The sequence below is a fragment of the Phymastichus coffea genome, unplaced genomic scaffold (genome assembly GCF_024137745.1).
Source record: "Phymastichus coffea isolate CEN01 unplaced genomic scaffold, Cenicafe_Pcof_1.1 PCOF00093, whole genome shotgun sequence".
Taxonomy (NCBI): domain Eukaryota; kingdom Metazoa; phylum Arthropoda; class Insecta; order Hymenoptera; family Eulophidae; genus Phymastichus; species Phymastichus coffea.
In genome coordinates, this window is record NW_026706904.1 from 52,462 (window position 1) to 69,392 (window position 16,931).

At 33.8% G+C, this 16,931-nt stretch overlaps 1 protein-coding gene across 7 annotated transcripts; it reads right to left on the reverse strand.

Annotated features, from left to right (window-relative positions):
• Positions 1 to 8,577: 8,577 nt before the first annotated feature.
• Positions 8,578 to 16,623, reverse strand: LOC131669467 (venom carboxylesterase-6-like). 7 transcript variants are annotated; one of them, XM_058944348.1, is made up of 9 exons: positions 16,243 to 16,568; positions 15,969 to 16,180; positions 11,580 to 11,972; positions 10,419 to 10,719; positions 9,958 to 10,334; positions 9,666 to 9,831; positions 9,263 to 9,598; positions 8,985 to 9,111; positions 8,578 to 8,912 (listed from the first exon to the last, which is right to left on the reverse strand). In XM_058944348.1, exons 3-9 carry the CDS (start codon positions 11,778 to 11,780, stop codon positions 8,705 to 8,707), a joined length of 1,716 nt encoding a protein of 571 aa, XP_058800331.1. In that variant the 5' UTR covers positions 11,781 to 11,972; positions 15,969 to 16,180; positions 16,243 to 16,568; the 3' UTR covers positions 8,578 to 8,704. The 7 variants fall into 7 exon arrangements, with proteins under 7 accessions (XP_058800331.1, XP_058800333.1, XP_058800334.1 ...); XM_058944350.1 differs by having other exon boundaries at positions 16,518 to 16,540; XM_058944351.1 differs by lacking the exons at positions 15,969 to 16,180; positions 16,243 to 16,568 and adding an exon at positions 16,582 to 16,623.
• Between the last annotated feature and the right edge of the window lie 308 nt (positions 16,624 to 16,931).

Below are 16,931 nucleotides of genomic sequence, written 5' to 3' on the forward strand. Positions count from 1 at the left end.
GATAAATGTCTGATTATTGTTTCGTTAAAAGAGAAACAAAGATCTGCAAGTATTATAATACAATTAAGATTCGAAAAAACGTTTGACGTAACATGGAATTGAATCCCACTTTTAACGCATGAAAGCGACTATAATTTTGGGCCGATTATTCGCGCAATGATTCATATTCGATTAAAAATCGCACACCGTCCTTTTCTTTGTACAGCCACTAATTAAAAAGCTAGATAATTGCAGAGAAAAAAAAATTAATTATAATCTGTGTGAAATTGGAGCAATTATCCGCAACGCAGCAGAGGCTAAACGAAAAAGCATACGCACGGGTTTCTATGTATGTCTGTAGCATCAGTCTTACAATTAACGTAATCATCATCTCCAGGATGCTGAACGCCGTGAATACATCGCGCGACAGCGGTACCGATTTAGCGAAAACAGAATCCAGGTCAGCCGTGGCACAAACGAATCGTAATCATTGATGCTCCTAGTATTCAAGACGCTTCGCGCTACGGTAACGAGACTCGTATCGCGCGACTTTCTTCATCTGTATCTCGAAAGTGCCATAATACATACACACACGCGTTGACTGACCACTCAACACAAATTGACAAGCCTAGCTTGCAATCGCAAGTGTCATTTGTCATTTTTTTATTCTTGTATTCTGATTTAGTTGTTATAGCTTCCTCTTCCGAGTGAAACTTCTTACAGTATATGCATCGCATATTTTAAGATAATACGAAACATAAAAGGATAAAAATGCTAGATATCAAAAGTCTAGCAATTTGCATGCTGTAATTAATAAGAGGGAACGGTGCACGATGACGAGCCGCGCGTATAAAAAAAGTTTTTCTTCGATGGCAATAAGCGTCGGAGAAAGTTCGAGCATTGATCAATATTTCGCATCTATGAGTCGTTAATTACAACTCTTGTTTCGCCTCTTATGCAAGAGGCCACTGAGCGGAATATTTATTGACCATCACTTTCTTTTGCATTGTTGAGGTTTCCAATTGTTACGGTAGTATGAATGCTTAACAGAAGTATGCTTTTTTCTTTTACGGCAGTGACAAGAAAAACAAATCATCACATTTTCGTTGAAAAAAGCTTAAATTAATTGTTATCATTTATTTTTCACTTTGAATATATTGTTGTTCAAATGATAGCTGCACGTAGTAAAAATCAAATTGATGTCTAAAGCCGATAACAATATCAGCTCTCTAAAACTACATTTTCACGTGATTACTCAGCATAAAATCTTTCAATATTCATTTTTGTATCTTCGCCTGGGTGATTTTTTCGTGTCTCGTCTCTATTTCTGTGCGTGCGCTAGTACTAACTCGGCAATTGAAATTTCGCATATTAGAAACATTGGCAAAGAAACGTCGCTCCTTCTCTCGCTAGAAATGACGCGGCGATTGATTTCGCTCGGAAAGGCGAATTTTACATAACAGCTCGTCAGTATGCATTAGAAACGCAAACTCGGTGACGAATAATTCATTATTGTTCACTCCTGCGGTGCGCGTCTACATGAAAGATTGTATCATATACACTTTCACAACGCTTTTACGCGTAGATGTCGCGCGTGACAGTTGAGCGGAACGACAAGAGCCGCAATTGAGTGGCATCAGGCCATTATCCGTTTGCGTACCAGAGATACGTACGGAGAGTGGTCGATGATGAAGCAGGATAAAACTTGTCCCGAATAATGACAATCGCGAACGGCTGAAGAGAGTAACGAGTGCGCTTCGCCAATGCCATTAACCGAGCCCTCGATCACTCTAAACCTCGTGTAGCTCGAAATGAAAGCGTTGATAAGCATTTATCCGTATAAAAGAGGATAAAGAAGAGCCGGCGAAGCGGGTCATTATCAATTAATCGTCGCACTCGTAATTACAATCGTACCGCGTGCAGCAGCGCTAGCGTTTTAGTTGACATTACAGGAAAAGTAAAAGCATCCGTCTAACAAGGACTCGCTGTGCAGACGACTTGCAGTGTGGTTACTTTATCGCGCGTTTGTATACGCAATATCTCTCTCGCTCGCCCTATATAGCATAGTCGTGTGTGGCTGCGCGCGCGCGCGTATGTGTGTGTGTGTGTGTGTGTGTGAGCTGTACTTTCTCGCGAGGCAACAGCGGTCACCGAGCGTCGTGTCTCCTGTTGCCGCGTGTAGTGGCCTCTTACTTTCTCCGCTATATATACAAAAGTAGGTCCCAGATGGAGCTGAGCCGCCGTGGCTGAACGATAAATATACCGCGAGCTGCTACAAGACCTTGGCATTGCTGATTGCTTCTGTTTGCTTTTTTCTTTTCTTTCTCTTCGTGTCCTTTGGGATTGTCAAGGACGATTCAGGTCCGAGGAGAGTGACGTGTAGATAGGTATGCGCCATTACGCGGATGGCCATTATGCTAATTACATTTGTCGTGATTCGATGATAAGCCAGCGACAACTTTTGCTAATCAGACTGATGAAACTACATGCTAAATGAAGTGTATACACTCATTAGCATGTGGCTTACAAATATATATCTCCTTATTTATTATACATTATTCAAACTAATTAATCGACTGGTTTTATAATTTCTTAGTATTACCGAAGATATTTTGTATATGATAATTACATTTATATCTATGTAATATTATCTCAAGAAAATATATACTTTGTTTATGTAAAGTTAGCTATTCACAAAACACTATTATATACAAAATACTATTATATCGATAATTTAATTATATATTTAAATTGAACAATTAAATACCAATTAATAACCAACTGTTACGTTCAAAATTTAACTAATGTTGCTCGCTATAAAAATGAATCTATGAAATTATATTTAATGCGAAAACATTAAAATACCAACTACATTAATAGCTATAATTTTAATGCTGTAACTAGTTTTCTTCTGCGTTTCGTATAAATATCTAAAAGGGAAGTTACAGCAGAAAAAAATAACAAGATATATAGAATTTCATAAATATAGCCTAGCGATTCTTTGCGTAGTTTTTGTACTGGACGAAATTATACATTTATGTTACCTCGAATAAAACTTTCTTTGTACATCAAAAATTAAATTGTTTTGACATTATTTATCATTTGATTGATTTAATTCATTAGGAAATTAAAATTAGGAAAACGGCGTGCCATTACTATCACTCATACGATATCTTAGACTACTAAATACATTTATTCATCTACATTTGATGATAATAAGCATAATAAACTACAAACTTTGGCGAATCTTATTAGTTATTGGAATATGCTATTTATAAACAGCAAAATAAAAATATATCAAGTTATTTATAATTTAACATCAATTTTTTAGTAATATTGCTTAAAAGCTTATAGTCATCAAGTTCATGAACATCGATGATATAATCAAGCATAGAAAAACAAAAGTTACAATTTATCTAGTTGTAGAAAAAAATTTAATCAAACCTCAAACCTTACAACTTCAAATCTAATAACTCCAAACCCTACAGCTTCCATCCTACATAACCCAAACTAAACTAACCTCTAGAAATCAGCCCTTCCAATCTCCACGCAAATACCCATACCTAGGAAACGTTAAGAAGAATTAATTATCTCTTTTATATTAAATAACAGTTGCATACAATAAGCCAACTTATCCATCAAAACAATCTACCTCTTACTCAACCAATCCGTAGAAACCAACCTAGAAAAATTACCAGCAGGCTTAAGACAATATCTAAGCAACTTCAACTCGATTTAAAAGGTTAAAACCTAAAACTTTGAGATGATCGTAACAGTTTTTGGATGGGAAATTTTATTACAATGCTCTTATTACAATACATTACTTTAAAAATGGCGAAAAATCGCTATTTTTACATTTATGTTAGGATATCGTAAATCAAAGTTTATTCGACAATTTCAACCTTAAATTTATATTCAGTGCACTGCAAGCTTTTAGGATAGTATACTTTAGTTTCTATTGATCTGACATTCAACTATACTCTAACTGTTTGTGTTATTTAACAAATCGGCCAGCAATACATGTGCATGGACCACATACATTGAACCGCCGGAATATCTCGCTTCTCAAAAAATCCGCATTCAAATTTTTAGTTATTTCATAAATTTTATTCTACATTACTTTATATAGTGCTATAGACATAATCTTGTGTTTTTACATGAAAATGTAAATCAATTTGTCAGTATCATTTTATAATTTTACAGACAGCTGCTGTAATAACTACTTAAACAATTATTTAAAAATTATTATATTATAAATCATTCTAATAAAGTAAAAATGTAAATTAAAAAGAAATTATTATTCTAGTATGGCTTTTACCAACACGTTTATGCACAAATTATACACTTTATTAATAATGAATTCACTAGATTCTATACAAAGTGTATAACTTTTCTTTGTGAAATTTTAATCTAAAAATTATTAAAATTAACTCTTCCTGTAATTAATTCTCTTTCAGATGTAATTAATACTTCCTCAAATCAATAATGGATAATTGACAATTGTCTATACATAGCTAATACGTGGCAGTGACCCGCCTCGTCAATTGCAATAAAAAAAGATACACGCATGAGCGTGTTCGAAGCGAACGTCCTAAGAAGTTACGCGCGTTGATTTCGCTGCGCGTGGACAAGTCTTCACTCTCGCTTTCTCGCGATCACTTTCTTTTCACCGTCGCTTCTCTCGCATACATACATGTACTCGGAATGCCTGCTACACACACACATACGCACACACATACGTGCACCCATATACATACACACTAAGAAAATTAATCGTATCGTATTTTCGGAATTTCCAAACACATCGGAGCATCATTATAACTCATAGAAATACAAACAAACAGCTGCTGCGTAAACTAAATATATTTATTCACGTTTTTGACGAGCTTCTCTTTGTTTTCATTAGCGAAAGTGAATGATACGTGACGAGTTTCTTAATGGTCGTATGTAATTATTTATATATGTGCAGGAGTGACCGTAACGTAAAAGCCTTAGGACGACGTGCCACACCGATGCGTTGTTATGATTGTCCATGAAAATTCCCTGTCTTTTGCGAGAAACCAATTCCTAAACTTGCAAACTTGAAATGGAGATATTGCATATGATCTACATTGAATATTGTAACACGGTGAAAACAAATTCGATATTGGTATACTTCTTCAACTTCATACAAAAATAGGCTTTTTTCAAAGACATTTAATGTGTTATACTCTAGTTTCGTATTTCGAAAAACCAAATATCTACAATTGAGAAGAAAAATGTTTCTAGAACTTAGGAAAATACTTTCTCTCATGATAATAAATAGATTGGTAAGTAACATAAAAATAAATGTTTGTCAAGACTGTCAATTTATTTAAGCCATTCACTTCCACGTTTTTATTGCGGCGACAGATCGCAACAGTTATAGAAAAATCAAGTCGTACGATGGTCGGCGGAAATGGTTTTATTTCGCCGTGAGCGCCAGGAAATGAAATTTCTTATAGTTAAAAGATCTTTATGGATATCTCTATAAAAAATATACCGACGAGACTCTTAACTTTTAATATAATAATGTTGTTCAAATTTTATTTCATGAATAATATATAGTTATTCAAAACGAATGATATATTTCGTGTTGGGCATGGAAAAAATTTATTCACTAAACGAGCGATTTCTAGGCCAAAGGCAAAAAATATTTCAAGATTAATCTCAAACCAAGATATTAGAAATGAAACAGATAAACGATAAAATTTTCGAATCAATATTTATTGCTTTGATTGTACCAGTACAGTAAGACTGTTTTAATTTTCAATATAATACATCGATAAGGTTTCAATGTATTACCATTCAATCGAAAAAATTCACGTAAGCAACGTTCAAATCATTTCAAGATCAATAAAAAATGTTATTTATATTTTTAAATTATATAATAGAGAATCCAGACAAAACGATTTCTTTAAATGGTATCATGGCTACCATTGATACTGTAGAAAATTCGCTCTTCGTCATCTAATCTTTAATCCAATTATTAAATATTGAATTAAACATAATCATCATTCAGATCCTCCTCATCGAAATCCTGACAGTTATAAATCATTGCAGCTGTATTCGACGTAATCTGCTTTAAACAATCCAAGTACCTTATTAATCCTACAGATTGTTGAATACTGTTCATATCCATAGTACGAGGGTTATTGCTAAAAATTGGTAAGGTTAATAGTTTTTTATTGTAACCTTTATCTATATAATATGATTTATCTGAGGATTTATAACGTCAGTCTCTAAAGTGATGTTACTGATCTGGCTGTTGTCACTACCGCCTAACGCTAGACATGGCTGGATTTTCTGAATCTTTGATACTTAACAAAAAAACATATTTAAATAAATTTTTTTTACAAAAATATATATAATATAAGAGGTATCAAGTAAGCTGAATAGTATGATGATAATACTTTTCCAAGATATATAAATTTTAAGCAAGCCATTTTGTGAAAAATTGAAGTTTGTTTGATTGTAAATATTGGTATGTCTTGTGCGTGTATAATGTAAAACATCGTCTTCTACATTTAGTCATTGATAAATGAATCGTTAGAAGTTTGGAATAAAAAAATTGATTCGAGAAAAGTAAAGCTAAAATATAGGACGCCCAAGTGTCAATCATTCATAATAAAGGAGTTTAGTCGAAATAAATTACGAGCCTTAAGTGTCTATTGAAGCGTATATCACTCGTTTTAATTCATTTAACAAATCACCGTTTTCTTTCCTATGAATATTACTCTCTTAATCAACGGTAAAATTGTTATAACTATAACTCCCTGTATTTCATGTCTGTAATGGGCCCAAAGTGTTTTACGTTAAACTATCCTCGATAAGTATTTACACGAACAACTAACTGATAATCTCAAAATGCTTCAGACTACGGTAAACACTACCCAACCCATATTAGTTATGAATGGCTTAAATAAACGTTACGATTTTTTAGTTGAAAAAGGCTATTACTAACAAATAAAACTCAAAATAAAAAAAAAAGTTTTATTATTGTTCAAAAGGTTTTTAATTATTTTGTACCAACATGGAATGCGCTTTATTTTACTTTCACAATAAGTTTGAAGTTGAACAACACCTTTCCAAAATTTAATAAAATGCATGTTTTTTTAAGTAAAGACAAATTTTTATTTTAACAGCGTACACAGTGGTGGCTTTATGATTAAAGACCAGAGGTGATTCTTGTCGATGAAGCATAGTTTCAAATTAAACCCGGTTGCACATGGTAATGAGTTAGTAATTAAATTTCTTTTCTATAAATAATTTAAAATAGTGTGATGGTGACTTCTCATGTTTCTAAATTAATATACATACGTCATTACATGGTTTACGGATGAACCAATTGTTTTAAGAAAGAAGTAGATGTATTGTATTGTTAATAAAGATAATAAATAATAAATAAAATAATAAATAATAATAATAATATTTTTATAGCACCGTGTTTATAAATAAGGAGACCTAATGTGTAGTTTGTGAATGGCCTCCCTCATTCCTAAACCTTGTAAATCATGAAAAATTATTAATCATAATTTGTACTGTGTATATTCTTGTTATTAACAAAAAATTGATGTAAATATTTACTTAACATGATTGATATAAAATAACAAAACAAAATTTATTTACATATTTTAACTTAAATTAAATAATAGTAACGTAATAGGAATAAAATAAACTGTAGAGAAATATTAAGATAAACAATAATAATAAATCGAAATTTACTGATTAAATTTTGGTTTTATCTTCATTTTTTATGTAGATTCATCTCAAATTAAACATTTTCAAAAAAACGTTTTAGCTTTTAGCTCACCTTAAGACGTAGCATAAGTGAACTAACGAAGCATTCCAATTTCTAGCCACTTTACGAGCTTAAATTTTCTACCTCCGCCAAAGAGCTTCAACCAACAAAATTCTAACAGCTCCAAATCAAGTAACATCCTGTCTTAATAACACTATATCTATCCCTTCCCCACCCCCTTTGAACTCGCTCTCTTTCTCTCTCTCTCTTTCTTAACCTTCTCTCCATCTATACACTTTTATCTTAATTATTGCATTATTTTGTCATTGCACATACGTTTACAGCCACCCTGATGTTGCAAAACAATTAAGGACTTTTTACATAAGAGCTATCGGACATCGAATATTAAGCGAATATTAAAATAGAAAAATAAATTGATTTTTTGTCATTATTTTACCGAAGATTTATGCATTATCTGAAAAGACCATGTTATTGCATAACAGCAATAACATGGTCCATGTTATGCAACATTTATTTTTATTTTACAAATTAAATTAAATAAAATACAAATCATCAGAGATTGCGGAGAAGAACGATGATTCGTCATCAGAATTTCGTTTGAATGCTTCAATCAATACAGTGTTTTCTTGTGTTTGCCGCTCCTCCCGCCATGTATAATCAAACATCAACGGTGGAAGTTCTATGTTCTCAGTAACAATAGATTAAGCTGATAGTAAATTCAAATATATGTGATTTTAATTCAAAAAGTATTGTGAAACTGTTTTTGCTTATAATAAAGAATTTTTTAATAAAAATTTTTTTTTATTAGTTATGAAAATATTGGTCCTCAAAAAATATGAATTTCAGTTCATTTTTATTTAAAAATACAAACAATTTATTCTCATTATTTCTTTTTATATTGCACTTTTTGCATTATTTGTAAAAAAATAATCTATATATTTACATTTACAATTCATCCTTCAAACTGTTCAATTCAAGATCGAGGCTAGATTCTAAAACATTCTCAGCGAAATTCAAAGAAGCCCAAAATTTTTTATCTCCGAAGTTAGCATCACTAGCCATCTTATATTTCTCGGGTCCTGAAATATGTAAATATTGGAACTCTACTTTTGATTGGTCAACTTGTTTCCAGTCTTCATAAAAGTCTTGGATTCTGAAATTACATTCATTTATAGTAGATGTTGCTTTGAAATTAACGTATATTGATATATTGATTGTTGTATACCCTTTTTCAGCAAACGAAGCCCATAGATGCATTAGTTCTTGGTACATAGTACGATCAGATTCAGTAGTTGTAGGATTGACGAATGGATTTTCGATGACCAAAAATGTATCATCAGCATGGCTGACACCTAAAAAAATATATTTCTCACATAGCTTACATCTTACGAATTTAATCAATTTTGCAAATACGATGCTTTTATTATTATTATTTATGCCTACGAAATGAAGCAATTTACAAGTAAACTTAGAGCAATCAATATTAAGAGCACAATAACTAACCAAAGTTTTCTTTTGTTCCACTAAATGTATCACTCAAACTCGTAGTGGCTCTGTAACTATAGTAATAAAACCATACTGGACTCTTATTTACTTTGGCCTGCATTCTCGCGGCTTTCTCTGCATCCACTAAAAACATCCTGTCGCCCACCATTTTTATGATTGATTTTACATTCTGCCGATTAATTGGGTTATTTTCCATGTAATGATTTTTAATTTTCAGTGCAGTTTTAGCGTGCAATTTTGTTGGTATTGTGTAATTATAGTCCAACAAATAAGGTGCAATGATATCCCATTTCTCATTTAATTCTTTCAACAGATCGTCTCGGGCAGCAAATTCTATGAATAACAATTGTTTTAGTGATTATTTTTACTTAAACACTAAACATTTTCTCATTATAGTTACCTGCCACTGGATAAAGGCCCTCTTCGCTAACGACACTTGTAATCCATGGTTTATCTGCAACGTCCCCAGTTTTCAGTATGTCTATAGGTGAACGATTGATAAACGGCTTGTCGCCCGCTTTCTCTACGACTGGCCCAAAGGGTGTGAATGGATTATACAACCATGGCTAAAAATAATTTTGTTTTTGTAAATTTGAGCAGACTAACTATTTGTTTATTTGATTTATATAAACATTAGTAAACCAACTAGACACATGAATCCAATCTTTTAAAAAGATATTGCCACTACATACCATAAAATCTTTGACAGCCTCAACAATGGCTTTTGCCGGTCGTTGCCTCAAGCACTTGATCATTTCCTTAGTACTTTCTGTTGGACAACCCATGAGAATACCAAGTTTCATTGCTTTTTCCAAAGGTTTTTCGGTCTGAGCCCAGCACTGTAATGCAGTGCCACTAGCCGATATTCCATTTTGAAAAAGACCAGCACTTAGGGGTGACAAATAGTGATAGTGTACACTTGCCCCACCAGCGCTCAAACCTGACAAAGTTACTTTATTGGGATCGCCTCCAAAATATTCAATGTTATCGTGTACCCAACGCAAAGCCATACTCTGATCTTTAAGTCCCATGTTGCCAGGGACCACTTTGTCGTCAGTACTTAAAAATCCTAAAATAAGAATCTAACTGTTTAACTGTTTCATTGTCTAGTATTAAAATACTGTACATTAAAAAGCAAAAGAGTAGACTATACCCAAAGGACCCACGCGATAATTGGCAATGACGAGAATCACATTTTTATCCATTAGGTACCTTGCACCATACATATTAGCAGATCCATGAGTGAAAGCCCCACCATAAATCCAAAAAATTACAGGTAGTGGTATAGAATAATCGTCGATATCCGGCACATAAACGTTCAAGTAAAGACAATCCTCAGAGCCTCGTACACGATCACCTGGTAAATGATCTGGTTTATGGTTGTACAAAAGACATTCGTGAGCTAACTTGGTAGCTTGTAATTCTCCGGGCCATGCAACTACAGGCTGTGGTGCCTACAAAATATGTAGTAATATTAATTTTAATATTGTAAAGCGCCTTGAAATTATTTATTTTAACATAATTCAGTTTAGTTAAAAAATAAATTATTGTCCAAAATGTAAAAACATATCCAACAATACTTATACAAAAATTTACTTGTTAATTCTTTCCAACCACTTTGATTAATTATATGGATCTCTATTAAATTTAAAGAAATGAGCGCGATTGGTAATTCGTTGTATTTATCCCATACTCATATCGGTCAAAAGATAACGACGTCTATATTTATTTGCTCATGTAACCAAATGAATTTCAATGAAGATTATTCGTTATCTTAACTGACGTAATCGATATTCGATAATTTGTAGAATTATTTCAAATAAGGAAAAACATGATCTTTTGAATGATTTTTCGAAGTTTAGACATTTATGGAAAATTATATAAATTAATTATTATACATGAAATATGCAAATTAAAGCTTTCAAATTATATACAATATAGTTTTTTTGTACCAAGTAATTTTCAGAATTGCATCCTATGAAGCGCGATAAATATGTACACTATTGTTATTTGAAACACCAATCTGAATGTATATTCAGTTTCATTTTGAATTATTCTACAACAATATGAATTTTAATATAAAGTAAATTCGAAAATTTTTTAACTAAATTAATTATTTATGCAAAGTAGAAATTCAATGTCAAATTTATGTTTACAACTAACAAAGTTTAACACACAATCATATGAGAATTGAATAATAAATTATACCTAATCTTACTAAATTGCATACAGTAAATATATCTACGTATGTACGTACTATGTACATTACGCATACACACTGTGACTTATAAAGTAAATTATAATTACTTCTTACTTTGAATCGTAATTTCCCAATTGGTGGTTGAGCATAAGGGATTCCTTCAAAAACTTTGTACTGTCTCCCATATTCTGAAATTTTATAATAGCCCTTAATGCCTCCAAGCGGAGTTTTAACTCTTGGTTCGAAATCATCCGGTCGAACGAGGCACAACAATGGCACTACAAATAATAACGCCAATATTTTGATCATCTTCATTTGACTAGTTCAGCATCTAATCACATCGACTGCCAACGAGTTCTGAACTCCACGACAGTGAATGTTAGTTACTCTGTATACTGTGCAGATTTTATTCCGAGTATAGATAAGCTTGTCTTCCTTAAGAAGTACGTGATACTTAAATTAAGTATACTATTTTCTTTAAGGTTTCGGTCATTACATAATTACAACCTTAAACAATATTAAATTTTATCAGTTTTATGAACACATATAAAACGACCAAAAAAAAACAATTATTTTAGATTTTATGAAGCTTGAATGATTATATTTAATTTTAATAATTTTTCAATAGCAATCTATCCTGTAACTTTAATCTAATATTTTAAAAAAAATACTTATACAAAATGAAATTTTTTAAATATGTACAAGCTAATTATTATCTATTTCAATATTTAAATTGTTATTATAAGAATTCAAATTTTTAATGAAAAATAAATTCCCTCAAGCTCTTTAGTTTAGTTATTTTAGTTTTACTAGATGGCGGTGGCTGTTTAACTGAGTCTAAAATCAACATAAAAAACGCATGAAGTTCATGCCGAACAAGCGACGCGACGTATCAGAACGCAGACTTCTGACCAGGCGACTATTCCCTGTTTTTCTCATCTTTATATTACTATTTTCTTCCCACTCCTGACTTTTATTTTTTTCATATTCACACTTCACATTATTTTTTTAATTTACATTTACATTTATTCAACCGACAATTGCATAAATCGAACTGAACCTGTCAGATATTTATAACCTATTTCAGGCGGCCACAGGCTGCCTAGATCCTGATTAATGTGAGCTAATACTATGAGAGTATCTGTGAGCACTAATTCTAACAAATGAAATCTAACAAGATAAATCACACTGTCATTAACCATAAGAATCGAAAAAACAAACGAAAATCGCGCCGTACAAGCCCCTGATAAAGGCATTCAAGGCTTAAGCGAAAGAGAGGATCTCAACATGGAAGTCGACCTCGGAATACAATAAGAGGAATCAGGTGCTAGCAATGCAAAAGACGGATAAGCCAACGGTAGCTCTTCCATTTCCCTATATGATAACCTCTCTCAAGACAGCAATGGTATAAGCGATGCATCTCAAACATGCTCTCAAGATGCCCTCCGACAAAAAATTCTAGGCTCTTTGTGAGAATAAGCGACAATGCGTACAATGGGTACTCAAGGCTAACTTAGGTGCCTATGTCGTTTTTATCAAACTTACTGACGACTCTAGTGCCAAAATAACTTTTAACCCCACAACGTGTGGTAAACTTATCAAAACTCACTATTTCCAGGTGCAATTAAATCAGTCGTTGCTCAAAAACTTTCCGTCACACTCACAAACGCCGCGGCGGCGAACCGCCTGCTCACAGATCCCCTATTAACTGCTAATAAGCTCAGAGCTTCTTTCCCGTACCACCACACGAATAGGCAGGGCATCATCAGATGTGTACCAATTGACATGTCAGAACTTCTAAACATCATCGACTCACCCTTTGAAATTACACAAATCAGAAGACTGACATGCAAAGTGACAAACAATGATTCAGTAAAAGCTCTGGAATTCATTGAAATTCAATCAGTGAAGCTGACGTTTCCCGGATAAACTCCCCTCTTCCCCTAATGTCTATTTATTTTCCGTAAGCCACCCGACCGAGTGTGAGCAAGCAAAGGATCAGTGAGTGGAGTTTTCTGTGTAGCGAATCTCTGACTGCTTTGTGCGGCCTTATCAGTCATCACCATTCGGCGATCCAGAAGCAGATCACGGCCGCCAGCAGCCAACAAGCCGCCAGCGGTGATCCAGCGAGCCCTATTGCCTGCAGGACTGCGATTCCGCAGACGCCGACTCTCCGCCAGTAAGCCGCGGGAGAGGCTATATATATATATACCAGGTGGGTCCGATCTCGGTATCTATTTCGCGGACTCTCTCGCACCAGGTCTCGCCCGGTGCAACGCCGCGAACTGATTAGTCGCGTTTAATTACTTTAGTGAATTCGCTCCTAAACATTATCGACTCATCGCGTACATTTAGTTGAACGAATACGCTCCTAACCACCGCCTACTGTCGTGTCTTTATGGTTTGAGCGTGCGCGCTCACTATCTTAATTTGTAAAAAAACCGTGTGTGTATTATTTCGATGGCGTAAATAAAAGGATCGCCTTTTGTAATTATTTCGATTTCTTCTCATCACCTTCCCCGTCATCGTGGTAGGTTCGTGCCTGTGGAAGTCAGCGCCGGCTTCCTTCATCGACACAGAACCCTTAATAACTCGCAGGGGGCACAGCGGTGGTGCATTCAGCTGTGATTGTAAGAATTTTTCCTCTCCCCTTTGCAAGAGTAGGTGTAAGACTTTTATAATAAATGATTTGTATAATAAATTAGTTAAAGTATTTATTATTCAAAATAAGTGACACAGAGACTTCCGGAGTCTTTCAGAATAGAATACAGAGTTCTTTCGACGGTCGCTTTGCCACCCCTTTTATAAGATAAAACACATAAAAAGTAGGCTATAAAGGGTGAAACCCAGAAGAGGAACGCACGTCACCGAGAATAAGATCAGACTTTAATTAGCCATTACTCTAATTAAGGGAATTCCCCTTTCATAAAAATTCAAATTTTGCCGTTATTATGTGGCCTGACCTGTTCTCGACGTTACAATAGAAATAAAATCCACGTTACAAATTCTTCGTTTGCTAACAATCAAGACAGAGTTCCGTCAGACAAAACCAACCTTACTGAATTCTTCACGAATGATAACTGTCGCTTCTTTGGTAATTGGATCAAAAATAAGCTTGATGATATCAAAGGCTTTAGTGCCCTCAAAATATGCAGCATTATTTTCAAAAAGTACAAAGAGGTTATTAACATTAAAAATAAAAGCAACTTAAAAGTTGAAATTTTGTTCAGAATAAAAGAGGAAGCTAATTTACTTCTTAAAGACAATACTCTTGCTTTCCATAATATGGAAGCCTTTATCTATGACTTTAGAAAGGTTAGAAAAGGATTGATTAGAAGAGTTTCATTAGATCTTAGCGATTCAGAGATCAAAGAAGCAATTGTCTTTCCAGTGGACGTTTTGGACGTTAAAAACAAAATAGAAGGAATAAAAATGCCGCTTATGCGACACTGACAAATGGATACCTACAAAGACAATTCTTGTTACTTTCTCAGGACAAATCTTACCAAATGAAATATCTCTGTTTTACATAAAATCAGCTATTGAACCTTTTATTACAAAAACCAATGCAATATTATTTTCCATTGCTTCAAGTTTAGTCATACGGTAAATAGGTGTAAAAGCAAGAAAACATGCATCATGTGTGAACTTGAAACACATGACAACAAAACATAAGGTAGCAGATACCTCAAGACTACTCCTTCCTGCGCAAATTGTGATGGTTATCACATAAGTATTGACCCTATCACCCAATTTATGATAAAAACAGAAGAATTAACATTTTGATGGCTTTCGACAACATTTCCTTCATCGAAGCTAAGAAAATGATTCTTCATGATACTGAAACTCCACACAAGTCAAAAGAACATTTCTCTGATTTTCAACAGCAACATGAAGTCAATTATATTATAGCGACGGCCACTAATACCACCTAAAAATGTTACAGTGATGTTTCGTTTGAGAGCAAAACCATTAATGCAGTTAATCAAGGCGTACTTTCATGCCATAGCTCAACTGAGCTTATCCAAGTACAAACATACTCTCATTCTCCTCAAAACAGTAATCGTAACAGTCCCGCTAAAGAAATAGATGAAATAGAAACAATAATGACAACAGATAATAAAAAACTACTGCCACCGAGTGCCATTCTAGCTTCTGCCACTGCACATGATTCAATAAATATCGTTGTAATCTTGAGTCTTTCATTAATCATAAAAAAGCAGAAGCTTTAACTATTAAGACATTAAAAGAAAAAAATATTAACTCATTTAGAAATTTCTGTACTTAAATTAATTGTACTGCTAGAATTTCCGGAGTTTGGAGAAAGATCAAAGCATATCAAAATGGTCTGCTTCTATAGACGGCAATAGGGCAACATTACTCAACGCAAAAGAATGCCTGAATGAACTATGTATTCCTGAAAATCCCGATCTATGCCCCGCAATAAATATCTCTAATTCTGTTAAATCTAAATATACTGACAATAATAATAATCTATTATACTTTATGAACGAACTCTTCTCTTACGATGAATTTATATCTGCCGTCAACTCCGTTGATACGAAATTGGCTGGCCCCAGGTTCGGACAAAATTAGTTATGAACTTTTACTCATACTTCCCGAATTCTATTATCTGATAAAACAAGACAAATTTAAAGGTGTCAATACTTCCAAACCTTCTTTAATAACAGTAATAACAGCGCATGGTTCAAGAACTACAACAAAAAAAGAGACCACATAACAATGATGAATAGACTTAGATCCAACCATTACTCACTAAATAAAAGCATGCATAGAAAAAACATAAAAGACTCTCCCAGATGCGACTGTAGCTACTGGTCTGAGGATATTGAACACGTAGTTGTCGACTGCCCCAAATACGCTAACCAAAGAAAATCTCTAATTAACAAAACTAAGAAAAGTAAAATAACATGGCCAATAGATATCACACGCGTTCTAAATAATCCAACAACTCCAATAGCTTGCTATGTCACAAAATTCCTCAAAAAAACCACAATACAAGTATAAAAACAAAACAATAAAAACAGATACTTAATCCTAATACTCCTACTTCCCTGTAAAAAACAACAGTGCTGGCCACCAGCCTCAAACATACCGAAACGCACTAAAATCAAGAGCTGCAACTCACTCACACAAACTCAAACATAAAACAACGACAGCAAACTAACACCTGGTGATGGCACGGCAAAGCTTTAAGCATTGCACGCCAACGAAAAAAAGAAGAAGAAGGAATATAATCTAAATCGAACTTCACGGTAAGTTCGTTTGATTATACTTATATTTCGCCTAGCTTGTTCGAAGATATTCCATATGTAGTACCGCAACTCGTTGCCAGGTGACGCCACTATTTAGAGATAGAACCGAAGGAAAAGAGGCACTTTTTTCCCCTTCCTAGGTCCTATCTCTCTTCCCGCCTCTCCTACTTCATTCGTTTCTTGGCGCTCG

Bases quoted from the DNA above. Each gene is read 5' to 3' on its own strand.
- LOC131669467 (XM_058944351.1), bottom strand. From the start codon at position 11,780: ATGAAGATGATCAAAATATTGGCGTTATTATTTGTAGTGCCATTGTTG. The intron at 10,720-11,579 runs GTAAGAAGTAAT...CATATTTTGTAG, and splicing joins TTGGGAAATTACGATTCAAA to GCACCACAGCCTGTAGTTGC. The intron at 10,335-10,418 runs GTATAGTCTACT...TTCTTATTTTAG, and splicing joins TTATCGCGTGGGTCCTTTGG to GATTTTTAAGTACTGACGAC.